This window comes from Poecilia formosa, unplaced genomic scaffold, assembly GCF_000485575.1.
Source record: "Poecilia formosa unplaced genomic scaffold, Poecilia_formosa-5.1.2 Scaffold57, whole genome shotgun sequence".
Lineage (NCBI taxonomy): Eukaryota > Metazoa > Chordata > Actinopteri > Cyprinodontiformes > Poeciliidae > Poecilia > Poecilia formosa.
Window position 1 is genome coordinate 2451735 of NW_006799996.1, and position 18007 is coordinate 2469741.

At 35.8% G+C, this 18007-nt stretch overlaps 1 protein-coding gene across 1 annotated transcript in view; it reads left to right on the forward strand.

Annotated features, from left to right (window-relative positions):
- cd34 (CD34 molecule) overlaps window positions 1-12028 on the forward strand; it is a 22264-nt gene extending 10236 nt beyond the window's left edge. The window contains exons 2-8 of the mRNA XM_007553639.2: window positions 5038-5100; window positions 5241-5458; window positions 5567-5644; window positions 7772-7883; window positions 7990-8042; window positions 8321-8467; window positions 10688-12028. Coding sequence (XP_007553701.1) covers window positions 5038-5100; window positions 5241-5458; window positions 5567-5644; window positions 7772-7883; window positions 7990-8042; window positions 8321-8467; window positions 10688-10879 — 863 coding nt within the window. The 3' untranslated portion in view covers window positions 10880-12028. The remainder of the gene's footprint in view (window positions 1-5037; window positions 5101-5240; window positions 5459-5566; window positions 5645-7771; window positions 7884-7989; window positions 8043-8320; window positions 8468-10687) is intronic.
- The last annotated feature ends 5979 nt before the right edge of the window (window positions 12029-18007 follow it).

Consider the following 18007-nt stretch of genomic DNA (forward strand, 5'->3'; position numbering starts at 1 on the left):
CATTGTTTTTATGTCGTATTAGCTTCGTTGTGTTGATGCATTTTGATGTGCTTCAATTTTCCGCCACAACACGCAAACCTCCCCATTCACTCAGTGCGTTATAGTTACACATCGCTTAGGATTTGCTGCTGCGCGTTTGCGCAGAGTGAAGGAAAGAGGAGACCAGCTGCACAAGCAGGCTGCGAAATGAGATGATCGGTATCGGCAACAAGAGCCAATGATCGCCGATCACCGATCATGCACTTTTTCACGAAAATCGGCCCGATTGTGATCGGTGACCGATCGATCGGCACACCTCTAATATATATATATATATGTATGATTCAACAGAAGTTAGACCTTCTGAAGATTATAAAAAGTGAAAGAGAAGATAAAATAGGATAATAAAGTCAATTCAGCATAGAACATAAATAAGATAGTTCCATATTGTTGCACTTTTGAAAAAAGCAGTAAGACCAGCAGGGGGAAAGTAATTAGCACCCACAATTTGTGAGTTGTGCAAATGAAATGCATGCTCTTATTGTGATATTGCCACCATCATGTTTCATGGGGTATAGTGGATTTTTTTTCATGCAATGTTTTGCAATTACACCAAAACATTTTGGCATGATCTGACCAAAACAGCGCTTGCTGTGTGCCTTACATCTGGCTTTCTCTCAATAATGTTTTTTCCTCCCCCTGGTTGCTGTATAAATTCCAGATTTTTCAAAAGCATGACTAACATGCTTCATTTCTACTAGGCATCGCATCACAGTTTGATATAATGGCCTCATGGTCCGGCGTATTCAGGAGAGCGTTTCCTCTGCTAGTTGGACTCTCATTGGGCAGGTGGGGTTAATCCTAAATGCCTAGAGAGGCATCATACAAGCACAAAGACAAACGAGGCAATAACTTTTACATATCTCCTACTTCAGACTTTTACACCTGTGGAGTTCATTCTTAGTTCTTTGCATTGACTATATATAGTCCATACTGTTGGAAAGGGATTGTGAAAATGATGTTGGAACATGATCTTGTTTTTGATCTGATGTTAAATAAATAGAGTGAATTCAGGTCCCCCGTGTTTAAGGGATTGTAAACACCTCAAACATTTTTAAAAAACTTTGTGACCTTATATTGTCAGCAGTCCACAAATCACATTGCTAAAAACTGGAGGAAAGTTTTGGTTAGATGTTACACACTTACTGTCTTTATGGGAATTAAGCTTAAAAGGGAAGCCTGATCCCTAATACTCATTCACTGCCTTTCTTTCTTCTTCAAGGCTGTCATTATATTATCTTGTATTCAGACAGTTTCGCCTCTGTTTGGGTGGCTGTAGAAAATCTGCACGTTTTTAAGTGGAAACCATTTAGCCAAAGTAGTTTAATAACATCATCTGTTTAATAGATTTACAGAGTTCTAGACTGTTTGTATTTAACTATAATCATCAGATGATTTAACCCAAGCCAAGTTCGTTTACCTCACATGAACTCTTGAAAGGCTCTAAAAGCACTCTTGTTTTTAGTGCTTAACTTAAACGCCTAAACAATGCTTAAATGTATTATAAGTTAACTTCAAAAGAAGGATCCACCCTAGGACATGTTTGGTCTAGACATCTTGCTTTTACTGATTAACTTAACAGGAGGTTTCACTCTACAGGACAAGCTGCAATTGGAAATAACTAAGAAAGGAAGTGGGAAAATAGGAATTGTCAAAGGATTTTTGTAATTCTTTTCACATTTCCAGTGAAACTGGTAGATTTCCAAAATTAAGAATGCTTTGTTCCTGCATTTATATTCAAACATTACATAGAGCAAATCATTTGGAAGTACATATTTTAGAATATCAAAGTGCTGTAACTGGATCTCCTATTGGAGTTTGTGCAGTCTGCTCCCATCGAACAGTCTCTGCTTCAAGGATCTTGGTGTCTTGTTCATAAATGACAGAATAAAGCAGGAGATTGAAAGCCCAGATAGAGGCTTCGTCTGCATTTATGTGAGCAATTGTACAGTTTTTTGTGTTAAAACAAAAGCTTATCAAAAAAGTTACTGTCTCAATTTATGGTTCAACTATGGTCAGGAGATGTGGATCATTGAATGCAAGAAAAAGATCCCAATACTAAGTTATTAATAAATTTCTCTCTTGTTTGCAAAAAGCACCAGGATTCACTTACATGTTCATCGACATCCATGTTTTAATGCAGAACCAAGATCACTTGCTTGGTCCCCATCAGTGAAGCATGCGATCTGAGGAATGTGTTACAATCCTTGGAATAGAAAAAATAAAATTGCTGAAAATTTTAAAAGGCAAAAACTCCAATAGTCCAGAAAAGTCTTGATAGTTGCATCTCTAAGCTATTCTCTTCTTGGAACACTTTAAGATCCCCAAGAATAATCTGAAAAATCTTTTTGGGGATGGGATGTTTGGGTTTCCCTCCCGGACTTGTTGGCCCCGTGACCTGATCTCAGATAAGCAGAAAGCAACAAATGAACTGATGTTTTCTTAACAATCAAAGCAACAAGGCAAGAATTTAAAAACTAAGCACGTGAAACAATAAAAGGCATGTTGAGAGAATTTAGCAACTTCAAGTTTAAAACTCCCAATAGAAAATCATAATTTAAATTCATCAGTGAATAAAATGATTGAATTTGCAACTGTAATTCCTTCACTGTTTATTTCTCCTATTCACTCCACCTTAATTGATCATATAAATATTGGTAATACATCACGTCATTACATTTGCAATGTAAATCCAAAAATGTAAATCTAAAACATTCTGCGTTGACCTTGTACTCTCTGCATGCTTCATACTTTTCACAATAGCCCCAGTGTCACACAAGTCATGTGTCATTTCATGCTGCATTCCCTTTTGATAGTTTGTGACCCCAAGTCAAAACAAGCTGGAACGCTCCATCACGCTGCTTCTGAATGCTGCTAGCACATAGTAGAAGTAATTGGTCCCTGTGTGTTTTTGGTTAAGAAAAAAATGACCTTCAGAGCAAAGTAAGATTTTAGTTTGCACCCACATTCTAAGCTTATAGGTCTTGGTAAAATGTTTTCTTGGACACACTTTGCAGTGTGTACCAACAACAACAACAACAACAACAAAAGAGAAAAACTAGAGAAACAGAGAAGGAAATACAAGAGAACACAAAGTTTAGGAGTTAACGAGCCAAAATAAAAAGCCATCAATACAAGCACATGTAGAGCACAGGGAACCTGCAGAAAATAAAACAGAACAAGACAGACATTACAAGTTGCCTTTAAAAAAAGGAGAAAAACAAGACAATGAAAATCTTGACAAATTTGATACTAAAAGAAACATAATTGGCCTCATTCATTTAAAACTTGGCATGGATTTAGGAGCAGTAAATAGCCTCTGTGTAAAATCCAAAAGCGGCCGATGAAACCATGTGTTCACGAGTCAATCCCAGCACATGAACTGTTGGATTCAGATAAAGCAAAAAGCTGTAAAAATGGTCATTTAGGCACCATGGTCCCAATTATTTTAGGTTTTGTCACCTGTAGAACAGACTCTCAGGTTGAAAAGGTTATTGAAACACAAGATTGACAGTAAAAGGAAAAATATAGAACAATTTCTCAAACAAAAGACCTCTGCAAATGTGTATTATCTTCATATTTTAATATCCTACTTTCCCAAAATTAGTTACAACAGCCACAAATTAGAACTTCTGAATTTTCCAGCTTTCATCTGACAGATATCATTTTTTGCACAGCACCAAATCAAACCTGCATGTCCAGTGGAATCTTGTGCAGAATTACATGGACCAAAAATAATGTCGCATACAAGAGTCGCTAAAGCTAAGCCATCAGAGATCCATCTTCCCTACAGTACTAGTCCATGATGCCCAGTGTCCAAATTCATGTTTTTACTCTTGCGGTATCTAAATGTTTTGAGAAGATGGCCAGAGTCTTGTGTGATTAAAAAGTTGTTATTCACCTAATTTATTTACCAAAACACAAAGATGCGTTTTATAGATGTACATGCTACAGGAAATACTTGCTGGCATAAACAATCCAGAATTAGGATAAAGTAGGAAGGGACTGGGCAGCGAGGAAAAAAACTAAATGGCAGTTGTTCTAGGTTTTAAGCTGCATCTGAGTAACTGTTGTGTTATACAGTATATTTACTGTCACTTCATTTAGTCTTATTATCCAGCTGAAAATCCTACTGCTGTTTGTTTGCATAAGCATTTGTTGGTAAATGTCAAGTAACCAAATTAAAAATGTCATAATGTTTCTTAAAAATATAGAAACCACAGCAAATGAATATTTTTGCTTAATACCCAGGAAGTGGTCGGCTTATCCCACATAATAACAAAAACGTAATTGCAGTTGCCAAGGGGATTCCCCCAGCATGTTTCAGCAACCCAGCAAGTCAAAACGTTGCTTTGGTGGTTGTGGCTCATACGTGTATCACAGCAATGAATTAATCTGACTATCCTGTCTGAAACCACTAATGTGTGCTCCCATTGATATACTTTTTTCACTATCTGCGATCTTAGGCTAGTCTTGTGTACTAGCTGTTTAAAAGAGTCAAAATGCTTTTATAAAGTTAGAAGCACACAAAGTGTTGAAAAGATCCTACATAGTGATGAGACAAGGACTTTAATGTTCTGCACAACCAGCTGGCATTTAATCACATGTACTTCACAGGTTCATACAATTACATTGTTTTAGTACACGATCTGCTGTCTACAAATATTGTCTCTTAGATGTTAAGTTTTTTTTTTTCTTTTTTATCTTGACAAATAACATGTTTGATGAATGAGGTTCAATGACATAAGAAGGTGCAGGAGATCATGTTTCATATTCCTCAAAACTGCATTAGCAATCTCAGTCACACTTACTGATATTTCTTTAATCAAATATATCACAGAAAACGCTGCTTTGAATCTTTAGCTTGGATCAAATATTCAGCAAAAAGAAAGGAAAATGCTTGGAATTGTAAACTATCTTGATACTGTATCTTTGCTATATGCACATGAGAGTACTTCAAGTTTTTTTTGTTTTGTTTTTCTTTTTGTTTCTCTACAGGTGAGGTGATATGTGAAGACGTTTCAGCCCCACCAACCCCATCCGCAAATACTTTTAATGCTGGTGAGAAATTTGGGATAAAAATGCAATTGTGTAACTTTCAGTCATTTGAAAGACATGAGTGAATTACTGCTGTTAACGGTCAAAGAGCTAAAACTTTTCACAGCAAGTGTCAAGGCCTTATTTCTGTATTATGTCCGCAGGAAGTGGTACCACACCTGCTGCTCCTGTGTCCACTGCTGCGTCAGACCAAGGCGCCGCTCCCGCTGATGGATCCAGTGGAGATTCTGTAGGTTCTACTGTCGCTCCAACAGTTGTCTTGACAAGCAGACAAAATGATCAAGCTAGAGCTGCCCCGGAGAACTCCAATGATCCTCCCAGTTTGAAGGTCATCACAGAGAAAGCACCACTGAATGTGGTGGTAAGGATCTCATTGAGTTCATGTTTTAAAACCTGTCAGAGCTCCATGAGCAACAAAAAACATTGAACCTCATGAAGTGTGATTTGATCTTTCTTTCTGTCTTTGCAGCCTACAGTTGTGTGTGTCGGAAAGGAAGAAATCCCTGAACAAAGTGCTGTTAAGGCTCAAGTAGGAACAAAGAGCTGTGTGAGTACAAGTGTTTGTCTCGTTTATAGCTTCTTTAAATTCCTCGAGATGCCTGACAACTGTCGATAATATGACGCTACCAGCAGCTGCAATTTTTGGCATGCACCAAAGGAGAAGTGTCACTCTGACTGGCTTTATTCTGTTGGAAGAAAACCTTTACATGACCTTCTGTGACGATGAAGTCGAATAATTTATGTAAAGGAATTAGATGCATCAGCTCGAGTGTGTAAAAAGCGGTCCAGACTTTTCTCAGACATTCCTTAGCTGTCATTAGTTCTTGTCTTGTCATGAGTGTCAGATATTTAATGCACAGAGATCTTTACTTGTTCTGGGATTACTTAAGATAAATGTCGACATTCAACTTTTAATACACATTTACAATAGTCTTCAACCCTAACCCCTTAAAAAATAAAAAATAGATACATAAAAACCTAAGCAACTGTCAATCCTCATCAAAGTTTATTTTGTCCAAATTCTAACACCTGATAACAGTGATAAGTATATATATATTTTATTATATAATACTTTAATCTTATACCCTACCTTATCACAGTACTACCTAAGTTGCATTTCCATGGTTTTACAAAATGCCTGACTTTAAAACTGATGGAAAAAATATGCCTTAAATGGTCAAGTTTATTTTAACGAATTAGTAGTATTTAAAACTGGACTACTGACAGGAAACTCACACTAGATACAAAGGGAGTGTGTAACACGTAAAAAAAAAGGAAATGCAGATAATTTCTTTTCATTATTACAAACTGTAATGCAGTCAACCACCATGGCATATATCCACACTAACTGTGCAAGACTCCACTGCTGAAGAAAAGTCACATTGAAACTTATTTAAAGTTTGTGTTCTTGCAGTTCTTTATTTATTGACCACAGATTAATTAACTTAATTAATTAAAGTGATGATATTTCTCATAAATAAACTTCATTTAATTACTCAGTGTAAACACTCCGTCTGTACTGGTGAAGAATCACTCACTTCAGCATGCTAAATGCACGATGGTTCAAATGGCTTCCTCTAAACCAGCCATTATTTCATCCAGTTATCGTTTGATATCTGATTGGTATAGAACAATTCAACTGAATGATGTACAGGAGACACATTCTCTATGCAAAATATGGGTAAATCCATATTTGAAATGTATGACATATCTGGACGTTTTATAAAATTAAGCCTAATTTCTTCATGTTTAAGCCAACGTCAAACAGGTTTTCAGATATACAAACATACATGGCTAAATTTTAAACAGCATAACAAAAACCTAACCAACAAGCACACTGAATTTGTATTTTCAGAGCTGTGGATTTCTCAAGACACAAAAAGTGTTTGTTTGCTCGCAGCTACGACACAGCAAGGTCACGTCTGAGCACTATGCTCAACTGACTAGGTTTGTTGCTATGACAACTACCTACAAAAGTCAATCTAGTGTAGAAACCGCATCAGACACAAACCATCAAACATGAAGGCAACTTATTATAAGCAAGGAAACTAAAAGCCCAAAATGCCAGGTGGTTTAAATTACATTCTAACAAGACCTGCTCAGTGAAAGGAAAATTAACTCTTTTAAGCCATGTTCATTGTTCAGTTTTATAATTGCAACGCAAATTAGTGCCACAAAAATAAATATATTTGTGAATGGAATCTGTTATACCTAAAAATATGTAAATGATATTGTACCACAGGAGATATCCGACTGGTTTTATTTACTTCTCACATGTTTGTTTCTATCCTTAAACAGCCAAGAATTTCCACAGAGTCCAGCTGTGGGCCCACTCCCACCTAAGTGGGGATTTGGGGTTTGTTCATAAGGCTCTTTTGGGGTCACTGAGCGCTGTCTGGCTCCTATCACAGTAGAAGAATGAACTAAGAGTTGCGCAAGGAGGTGATTTCATATATCTGGGATACGACTGGGTAAAACAAGGGGTGGTTAGAAAGATTTTGAATAGGAATTTGTCTTCTAGCTTGAAAGAGAGTTATTTGTGAGACCACTTTCTTAAGTATGTGTTCAATTAAGCTTCATTTTTATTTAATGTCTTAATGGTCTTTTATTACTTTGAAACTGTGGTTAATAAAATAGAAACTAAAGAAGCAGATATGTTTCTTTTTCCTTACAGAACGAAACAAAGGCCATCATTGAGGAAACCCCAGCACCGTGGTGCAGCTCTGACAAATGTGATCTGAAAATCTTCCAAGAGAAAAACAATATATTGATGACCAGCAGTGATGGTAACTAATGATAACATATGATAAAACAATTTGAAGTTTTTATTATTTATTTTGCCCCAACACCAACTAACTATGGATGCATATCTGAACTTTTCTTGATCTGCAGCTAAACTGTCTTCTTTGGTTGAAGCACTCAAAACTGAAGCTCTGAAAAACAAGGTGAGGGAGAGCATGGAATGCGATGACAACATCATTAAGCTGATTTAAAATTTAAAACCCTATGCAATTTTATTATAGCTTAATCATTCTCAAAATGCTTTCCTGTTTTATTATTTTAATCAGTGATTTATTAGTAGACTCTATAATGCCAACAGCAAATAAAATTTTACTTCAAAGCTCTAGGATACCAATTGAGAACTAAATCTGTTTTACTTCTATTGACCACATTTTACTTCTCTTTTTTCTCTCCAATATTTTTAAATAAAACTTTCTTGTAGTTAAATTTGAAAAATGTTGACGTCCCAAAATCATCAAACACGTCTGTATTTGTTGGAGTACTGGTCACTGGTCTTCTTGCTGCCCTCGGCATGATTGTGGGATACTTCAAGTGTCAACGGAAGCCTGACACTAAGGGAGAAAAACTGGTAAGAATGTTTTTTATTTATTCTGTTTCAAGTTTGTCACAGTACCCTCCTCACTTATTTGTGCCCCTGGTAAAAATGCATAAAATGCTTTATTCTAAATTAACTGGTAACTATCTGGTTAGTCCAGACTTTTTGGATGAAGTTTACTTTTGTAATGTTTACTCTTAGTCTCCTCCATTTGGGTAAATGCAGATCATTCTTTAGCCAACAGCTAAAGATATTAGTTAATGCAAGTGGCACCAAAACAATGAAGATTTCTGTCTTGAAAAAGTTCCAGCTTCAGAAATATTAATGCGGTCCTTACTGAGAGAAAACTGTTTTATGAATCATCCTACTGTCATCACCAAACTGGAAATTAGGATGTGATGTGATGTGCAAATTATTTTCCCTGTGAAACAACTGCTTATAACAGAACCTGGTAAATGTACCTGGACAGAGAAACTGTTTGATATAAAAGTGATGCAGTTCAGACAAATGAGATTATATTGATTTTACATTGTGTATCTTTGGAAGTGTGCAGTTGGATTGAAAAGGTTAAAGATTCCTACTTAAGTATGTGACAATAATTTAGCGTTTTCCTATTAATTACTTTTAAAACTTTGGAAAATGGAGCTGTTTAGAGTCTGTAGTAATTTGCCTTGGTATTCACCTCACCTGGACTAATAATAATTACATAACATTTTATTTACGAGCCTTCTTCCTATAATTTAATAATAGCTCTGGCAATGGCCAGATCCCATCTGATTTATGGTTGTATATCATTCTTTTGCACATACGATTGGTTTCTTTTTGAGCTTCCCAATACAGATCCCATTTTTGGATCTGTATGTCAGAACTCTAATGAAGTAACACTAGAATATCTTAAATCAAAGCAGCAGCAAAGTTTTCTTGTAGAAAATGCCTGGCAGTGCTCCAGTTGGGGAAAGCAGCTGGCCAACCATCAGACGAGCTGCAGAGAAAGACGGTGGTCTTCATCCAGAGCCCCACACCCTGCTCTCCACAGCCTGGTGCTTTTGCAATGATCTACCCAGCTGTTTCCCTGTAACTCTCACATAACATGACAGAGATCGTTCTAGAGGCTGTATTTTGTTTGTGTGTTTATGGGTAGTGCTGGAAACATTCTGGATTATTGGGTTCATCTGTCTTAGTGTCTAATCGGAACATGAAAACTGCTTCATATTTGATGCATTTGTTGTTTGATCTGTTGAATATGATGAAAAAATAATATGTTTTCCTTAAACATTTAAGCTCATGTACCAAACTATCATAGTGCACAGGCAAAAATATTGACTTTCGTAAGAAAGTAATTTTATGCAGACAAATTTTCACCCTCATTTTTCTACTATTGCTTTGGATCATTTTGGTCTAGAGTCAGTGGGTCTGTTAGTGGGAATATGGTTACAGAAAATGTTTCACTGAAGGCATTTCAGTCAAAAAGGGCAACAGCAGCTATTATGAATATCCTAATTTCTTCAGTTAACCACCATGTTTTTGCTTATTTGTTGTTTAACAAATACAACAAGATTATTTTCTGTTCAGTAAGTGCAATTAAATGTTTTTTTTTTTTCAATTATGAATTGAAAACTGTAGATCAGACTTCCACATGTGAACATTTCTTAATAAAGATCAGAATATTTGATGGTGTGTTTATCCCTTTCTAACACAACTGCATGTTACAAAGGAGTCAGGCTTTTGACTATTTTTTAAATATATTTTTGAGGATTAAACTGTCACGTATTGGAGTTTCTTATTATAAATAAATTCTGATTTTGAACTTAATGACACATCAGCTCCTACAAAAAAAGTGCTTGAGTGCTTTTCACTCAGGCATAGCGTTTGTCACTTTCAAATGCTTGTGTTCAAGTGGCTAGAAATGTCATTTTAAGCTTTTTTAAATTGTTTTTCAAAAGTCATTGCTCATGTCATTCTTTCTTGATTTGTTGATACACACATAAATAGTTTATGGATTAATAGTGGACTGATTAATTAAAAAAGCTTAATTAGTTACTACTTAATTATCTAAATGCTTTACAAGGCAAACGTGTTGCTTTTACACATTATTTGCCTTTTGTTGATAAATGTACAATGGGGCAGTGCATTGTGTACATTTGAGATTAAAGATAAAAATATAAAATCAGTAATTGCAATAGAAAAGAGGACTTGAGATAAAAAAGGCAATATTTTAATCTTTTAAAATGTTAAATTGTACTGTTGCTGCAGGCAGAGAAAGCCTTCCCAGTGGATCAAGAGAATCAGGGGAACACCCTTGCGTCTGAGGCCCCTCTGATCCCCCCTCCAGAAACTCAGGAGAAACCCAGCGTTAACGGAGAGTCCCTGGAGGCGGTTAAGATCGAGACTTCTCCTCCCACCAACGGCCACTCCACTGCAAAGACGGCAGACACCGAGCTGTGAGATCGCCCCACAACTGCTGCAGTCCAGGAACTTCCTCCCGCTAATACATTTATCCACACAGATGCATACATGCCCACACAAAGAAATTTGGTATCTCATCCTGTTGAGCCAGAGAGGCCACAGCAAAGGAAACAGCAGGGATTATAATAACCTCTCTAAGAGCTACACAGCTCTGCTGTGGTTCTCTTCCTCATTGGCTGTTTGCCTCAACAAACATTAGGAAAACTAGTCTGAATATAAAAATATTGGCAGATAAAAATAGTGCTGATAATGACGAAGATAGTCCCTGGGTTTTTGACGGCAGCCAGACTGAGACCAACAAGAGGAGGTTGGCAGCTCTTCTTTTTAAATTAGTCATCAGAAACTCTTATGAAGACTGCAGCCAGTGACATGCTGCTGCATCCAGCAGCCTAACACCTGTCATCTGGCTTAAACTCACTACAATTCCTGCAACACAGCATAAGCACATGGATAAAAATGTCTTTAAAAATTTACAATTTTTTAAGCCAGAAAAGACAAAAAAGAGCAAAGCATGGTAAATTTACAAACTTGTCTGACAAAATAAACCCACTGTACATGTTCAAATGTTTGCTGCATGTGAGTGTTAACATTTACTAGGATCTCCATCGTACATAGGCTGTATATATCAGTACATGCATCTAGGCTTTCATTTTTCATTTTGTATTTTGATGACTTGATAAAAGTGTAAACGTTTTTGAGTGTGAACATGAATGTTAGCCATTAAAACCTGTACAGTTTTATGAAATTAGTTGTCGTTTGAATGAGCTTCAGTTGAAGAAGAATCAAAGTTTCTTTTCTTCCTTTTCTCTCGAAGAGGTTGAACCAAGGGGAAACCGTCAAATCAAGTGATCAGCCAAAAGGAGAAAAGATCAACTGATGATCACTCAGCTTTTTTGTCATGTTTCTCAGTGTTATTCTCATTTTAGTATATAACTGTGTTGCTTATCTACTTGGCATAGGAGAATTTATGCCTCATATGTCAGTTCATAACCCATGTTCTTAAAACTAGACTTGTTTCAACTAAATAATGCTTGATCTTCATGATACTCAAGGTTGTGACTGTTGTTTTTTATTATTGTTATTAATATTTCTATGGGTTTCTTTTTTTCCAGTTTTCTTCTTTGGAAACGTTTTGTAACATTTTTTAAAAAATACACTTCAAATTTTGTAATGTAAACATTGAAAAAGCAAATTCACAAATGCTTGAATTTTGTAAAAATAAATAATCACAATTTCTCCTCCTTTTGCTTTACTTTGTGCCAAATCTTTCCTTGAATGGAGTTTCTACGATCTTACAATGTAAAGCAGAAATAGAAAATTAGATTTGATCATTTTCTAGGTCTAAGAAAAAAAAATCTAAATATTTATTCATATGTTTGTAACCTTTGATTTACCATCTCAGCTGTAATCCAACTCATTCATCGTTTTAGTTTTTGAGTTTCTGACTGACATACATAAACAATCAAAAAATATTAAATAAAATATTTTTTTGTATTTGACTAAAGCCTTTTCAGAGCTGTATGTTATATTTTAATGTCATTCATTCTTCAGAAATATACCCAGAGTGCTGATTTATTCATACATGTTTGAGAAATTCTGGAATATCCCATGGCAACCATTCAGGGATGTCTAAATGCTACAATACTACTTTACCCAAAGCTCCATCTCTAGCGGCAGCAGCAGTAAGCAAACACCTGGTGGAACACCTGGTGTGGTCTGGTGTGCACTCCTGTCACACCAGACCATGAAATAGCATACAGAAACATCATTAAAGGCATCATGGAGGAGCATTGTTGTTATGATGTTCTGGGGCGTGTCAGAAAGGATAGGCGCCTCTTAAAGAGACAGAGGCCAATTTCAGGGTGTCATATACAGTTGTGATCCAAAATTTCTTGTAATTTGTTTTTATATATACAGCATTTTCATGACAACTGAAGGTAACATAGTTAGTTGATTGCACTTTACAGTGACACTGTGTGTCAGAAAACATAGTACACCGCCTTTAATCCGACTTCTAGAACAGAATCTTAAGAGTTCATGATTTATGAGCAAAACAAAAGTATCTGTCTGGAAACATTTCCCTTTTCAGCCAAAGTGCTGCTTTTCATTGAACTGTACGGCATGAGTCCGTGTGGTTCAATACTCTACTTTGTGTGTTTTCATTGTAAAACCAAGCAGTCCTGCATCATTGCTGGACCCCCTTCAGTTGTAGGTCCACTGGAATAGGGCAGAGCTAACAGCACACAAAAAAGTCCATTGATTGAGGAACAGAAAAACATCACTGCTTCACTGCATGAGACACATTAATGCATCACTTATGTCGCCACAGTAGTATGACACAATATGAGTTTAACTGGCAGTGGAAATGCTCTCCTGTCACACCAGACCATGAAATAGCATACAGAACCAGATGCTAATTAAGTGTGCTATTAGCCTTACCACTAAGTGTAAACAGGGCAAATAGTTCCAGTTGGAGATAAATGGAACATAGGAAGCCTTAAAAATTAATATGTGTTCAAAGCATTAACATTTTCTCCATAAGTCAACAACAGGTCAGCATTTGAAATATATGCACTTTTGTTGTATTGATGCTACATTTTGGATATGTTGCCACCTCAAAATTTATTTTAAAGTACATGAAAACATGAAGACTCCTTCATGTAACATAAGGTGCCAAAAACACATTAACATTAAAAGAAAGTAAAATAAACTCTTGATAAAATTAATAATTTGTCAAATATACTTTGTATGTATTTTTTTAATTGCAAATACATAGTAAGATTTGTTCTTTTATTTTTGAATTATGGAATAAACTGAATATCTCACAGATACATGTGTGCACATACTGCCACACATACTTGCGCCTACATACATCTGCTCCATGATACAAGGGAATTTAAATCCCACTCAGCCCATAAGGTTGGACAGCTGGTTTACATAAGCAGCAGTTATGACATCACTTCACACTGTTTTGTCTTGACCCGCCTGGGTGTGGCGGCAAAAACATTTCCCCCTCAAATGTGATCATGAGCCTTCCACAGTATCATTTCCACATATTTAAAATATACAAAGTGTTGTTTATTTTCCTTTAAGAGAGAATAACATGCTTATTTTTGAATGGTTTTATTTAGAAATTTAATCTCATCTTAATCATTTCCACCCTGAAATGCCCCTTTCAAAGATACATCAGTAAAATATTTCCTTAGGACCAGTTTGCACAGCAGTAAAGGTCAAATTGTGCAAAAGTTGACTGCAAATCTGTAAAGGACTCCTTATGTTTGATAAGTGGTGACAGGGTGCTCTTGTGGTGTCCTTTGCTTTGGAAGCCAACTTTGTCTATGACTTCAAATAATGCTGCAGATGTTTTGCAGAACATCAGCTGGAAGTTTTCCTAAAGCACATGTCCCAGATCAGCTAAACATAACGTGTTTTGAGGAGACAACTGAACAACTCAACAGATACATGCAATATCCTTATAAAGGTGGCACTATTAAAAAGAGATAAACAGACTTTTCAAATATATAAAATGTATTGCCAATAAAATATTCACTCATAAACACCTACAAAATAGTCTTTCACAAATTATCTCTCTTTTTTATTTTACTCAAATCTGTGTTGTTCAATTTGCTGTTCATGCAGCAGAGAAGAAAAAGTAAGAGTGCTAAGCAATGTTTCAAGATCTTTTGCAAAGTCAAAGCCCTTGTTGGAAGTATTTCTCACAGAAACAACTAATGTTGATCAAACAACCATGCTCTAAACACCCGTAAACTTCACCTTCTACGTCTTTTTTTTTGTTTCTCCAAGGCTCGACCCGCTCTCCTCCCATGCTTTATCCCATCCAGGCCTCAGTTTCCCCACCCTTCTTATTCCTCCATTTTGCCAAGAGTAATGTGAGTGAAGTGGAATCTGGGATTATGTACAAAACCCAGCTGGTTGTTTTGATTATGCAGTGGCTCCATCCTCATCGTAGTCACAGCTGCCAAATATGTCATATTTTACCTCTTTACACCAAACCCCTTTCTTCTCTGCTACCCCACCACCCATCCCCTCCTTAACTCATTAATGATAACATTAAACTGGATGGATCAGGTGTTAAAGAATAGGAGACCTAATGAGACCCTAAGGTTTATGATCTGTGAATGTTCACATTCATGGAAAGGTTAAATGGTAAAATGTGACAAGAGAATTTATGAGGGCTTTTATTTTTTTATAAGAACAAATTTATGGCATCAAGTCACAATGCTGAAACATTTTTAACACGTTAGTCCTTAGAGAGAAACACACAAAGGAACAAATGACTGCAATTTCTCTCATCTGCAGGAGAAATCTGTGTGTTTGTTTTGTACTGACAGAGAGAATCCAAATGATATTTTCTGAAGATATTTCCTTATAACAGTACCATCAGGTAAAAGTTATTTAACAATGTACTTAATTGTGTTACTATCGTACATAATAAGGCTAGAAAAAGGCACTGGGAAATTATTTGTGTCACATTTTAAAGCAGTTTTAATGTACTTGCACCAAATGTTTACCAGATGATTAACATTAGGGTTAGATGTTGCCATGCCACAACATATGGGAACTTAAAAGAAAGTATTTGAAAAGCAAAAAGATCAAATATGGTGAAAGCCAATAAAGGTCTGTTTGGGAGAAAAACAAATTGTAGTTGTTACATGTGTGAAGATGTTGCAGAACTGGAAGCTCCTTCAGTAACAAACGGCTGAATCCTTGGTGTGCAAAGAAGCATCATCACAGATCCTCCCTCCCAGCAGATGTTAGACTTTATAAACGTCACTACTTCCCACAAACTGAAACTCTTTAAGAGTTGACATTCCCGCTGTTTGTTTTTTTTATTATTATGCCAATTAATATTAATAGTCTGTCCAGCGTATAAATATGAACATATTATATAAAGGCTTCACTCACCTCCAAATCCCAGATGCTTGAACTGAAAGTGAACTTATGTCTTCACTTGCAATCTGATTAAAATTCTAATAATTATCTCTCCACTTACTCATGGGATAACAAGATTTCCATTCCAGATACCGAGGTGATCATTTAAAAATATTAGATAAATAAATCAGAGATGTCTTTGAAAATTAATATAACATTTCATGGTTCTGCAAAACAATTTGATTCCATACCACTGATCTTAGTACACATGCACTGTTCAGAGTGGGAGCACAGAATACACTTTATAATACAGGGTATATACTGTATACACACACAAAATGGTTATCAGGACTTATTGTTAAACAAAAGGCACGAGGCCTCAAGTTTAGATCAACATATATTGTGTTTTTGTTTTTTGTTTTTTTCCAAATATGTCAATATGGAAAGAAAGTAAACAGTGTGACAGCAGCTGCAACATAGTTTCTGGATGTCATGTGAATAATTAAATCAACAATTTGGAGCAGAGACACTTAGACATAAAAATCGTAATATTTGAAAGTATTTCCTAAAACGTGGAGGAAATAAAATACAAAACGGAGATGTTTTTTCCCTCACAAAGTCAGCCAACACAACTCAGTGACATTATTCAACAAATCCCAGTAGTCAGTTGTGATAGTGGAACTATATTTCTAAGACAAACCAAATGAAATTTTCAGGAATACTCTCCACATGAACTTGGAGGAATGACCTACATTTCAACAAGACAGCAGAGGAAGGGGCCCCAATGCACTTCTGCAACAAGATACAGGAACACATGACAACTGGAAAGAAACAAGTTTTAAAAGTCTTAAAACAATTTTAAAGATGGGGTCCAGTCAAGGGAGATTTACCCTGTAAAACAAATGGGGCCCAATAGGGTGATTCACGCGAGGAAATTATGTACATGTTGTTCTCCAAGCAGACATCCATATGTGCCTCCATTCGCTGAACAGCTTTTATCAGATGTTTGTAAAATTATCACGTAAAACTGCAGTTTCTGTGGATCATCTGTCTGGAATGAAGCATTTTACTGGAATTTTCCAAGGGACTAACGGGCAGCAAATAAATATACTTGAAAGACTGATTAAACCTAAGAAAACCCATATTTTACATTTGGTTTCCATAGACACCTCAACAACAAAATACAATAAAATCCTGAACTGATATTTGGTCAGGTTTCTGTTCTGTTGTTGTCTGTTACCAACATCTGTTTCAGAAAACGAAATGGAAAGAGACTTGTCTCGTGTTTCCAGTGATAGAATAGATGGCATGACACCTTCCAGGAAGCTATGGTAAAAGATTTTAGGATTAACTGTCAGAAAATGAAAACCTTGCAAAACATCACATTAGTGCTGCAGATGTATTTCAGCCATCACATTTGAATTAGAGATGTAGCTTAAAGACTGTGTAAAAAAAAAAACATTAAACTATATTTTGGCTATTTTTATTTATTTATTTTTTATGTTTCAAATAAGACCACAGAAAAAGGTTAAGGATTAAAAAGAAATAGAACATGCAGTGGATAAATGTTGTGGAAACATGAAATTGTTGGGTTAGGATGCCCCCTGCTGTGCTAACAGGAGCAAACTTCTTACTCTAAGTTGAAATTAAGTTTGCCAAACGTCTCAAATGCTCTACTTTGGGGACATTTAGCATTCATTTCGCACCTTGAATTGCCATGTTGTTCAAAATGTGTATATAAATAAAATGAATTTGCCTTGCAATGAGCTTATGTTCGCTAAATGTCATGACATTTTTCATATATTTGCCTGTCACAACATTTAGGAATAAAGAACAACAAATGGAAACATTTGGACAAATGTGTATTTTCTTAGGATGGGAATATTTTATTAAAGTTTTAATACTCTATTTTGAGCATAATTTGTTGGTAATTATTTTATTAATTGTTCAAATTACTTTTCGCACTGTGGAATTAAGCCAGCAGGTGATTAAGACATTATTTTAGGATGCAACATGAAACAAAAAAATGAAGGATGAATCTGGACATATAGGCTTTACAGATGACACCTTTCAAATGTAATTCAGTCGTACATGATGGTTTCTTTTAAAGGAGCTTGAATAAGTTAGTTCTTATAAAGAAACTTCACAAATCAAGAGTTTGATTATTTACACTGTAAAAACTGAAGCAGTGAATGTCAAAATTTCCGTTGGGTC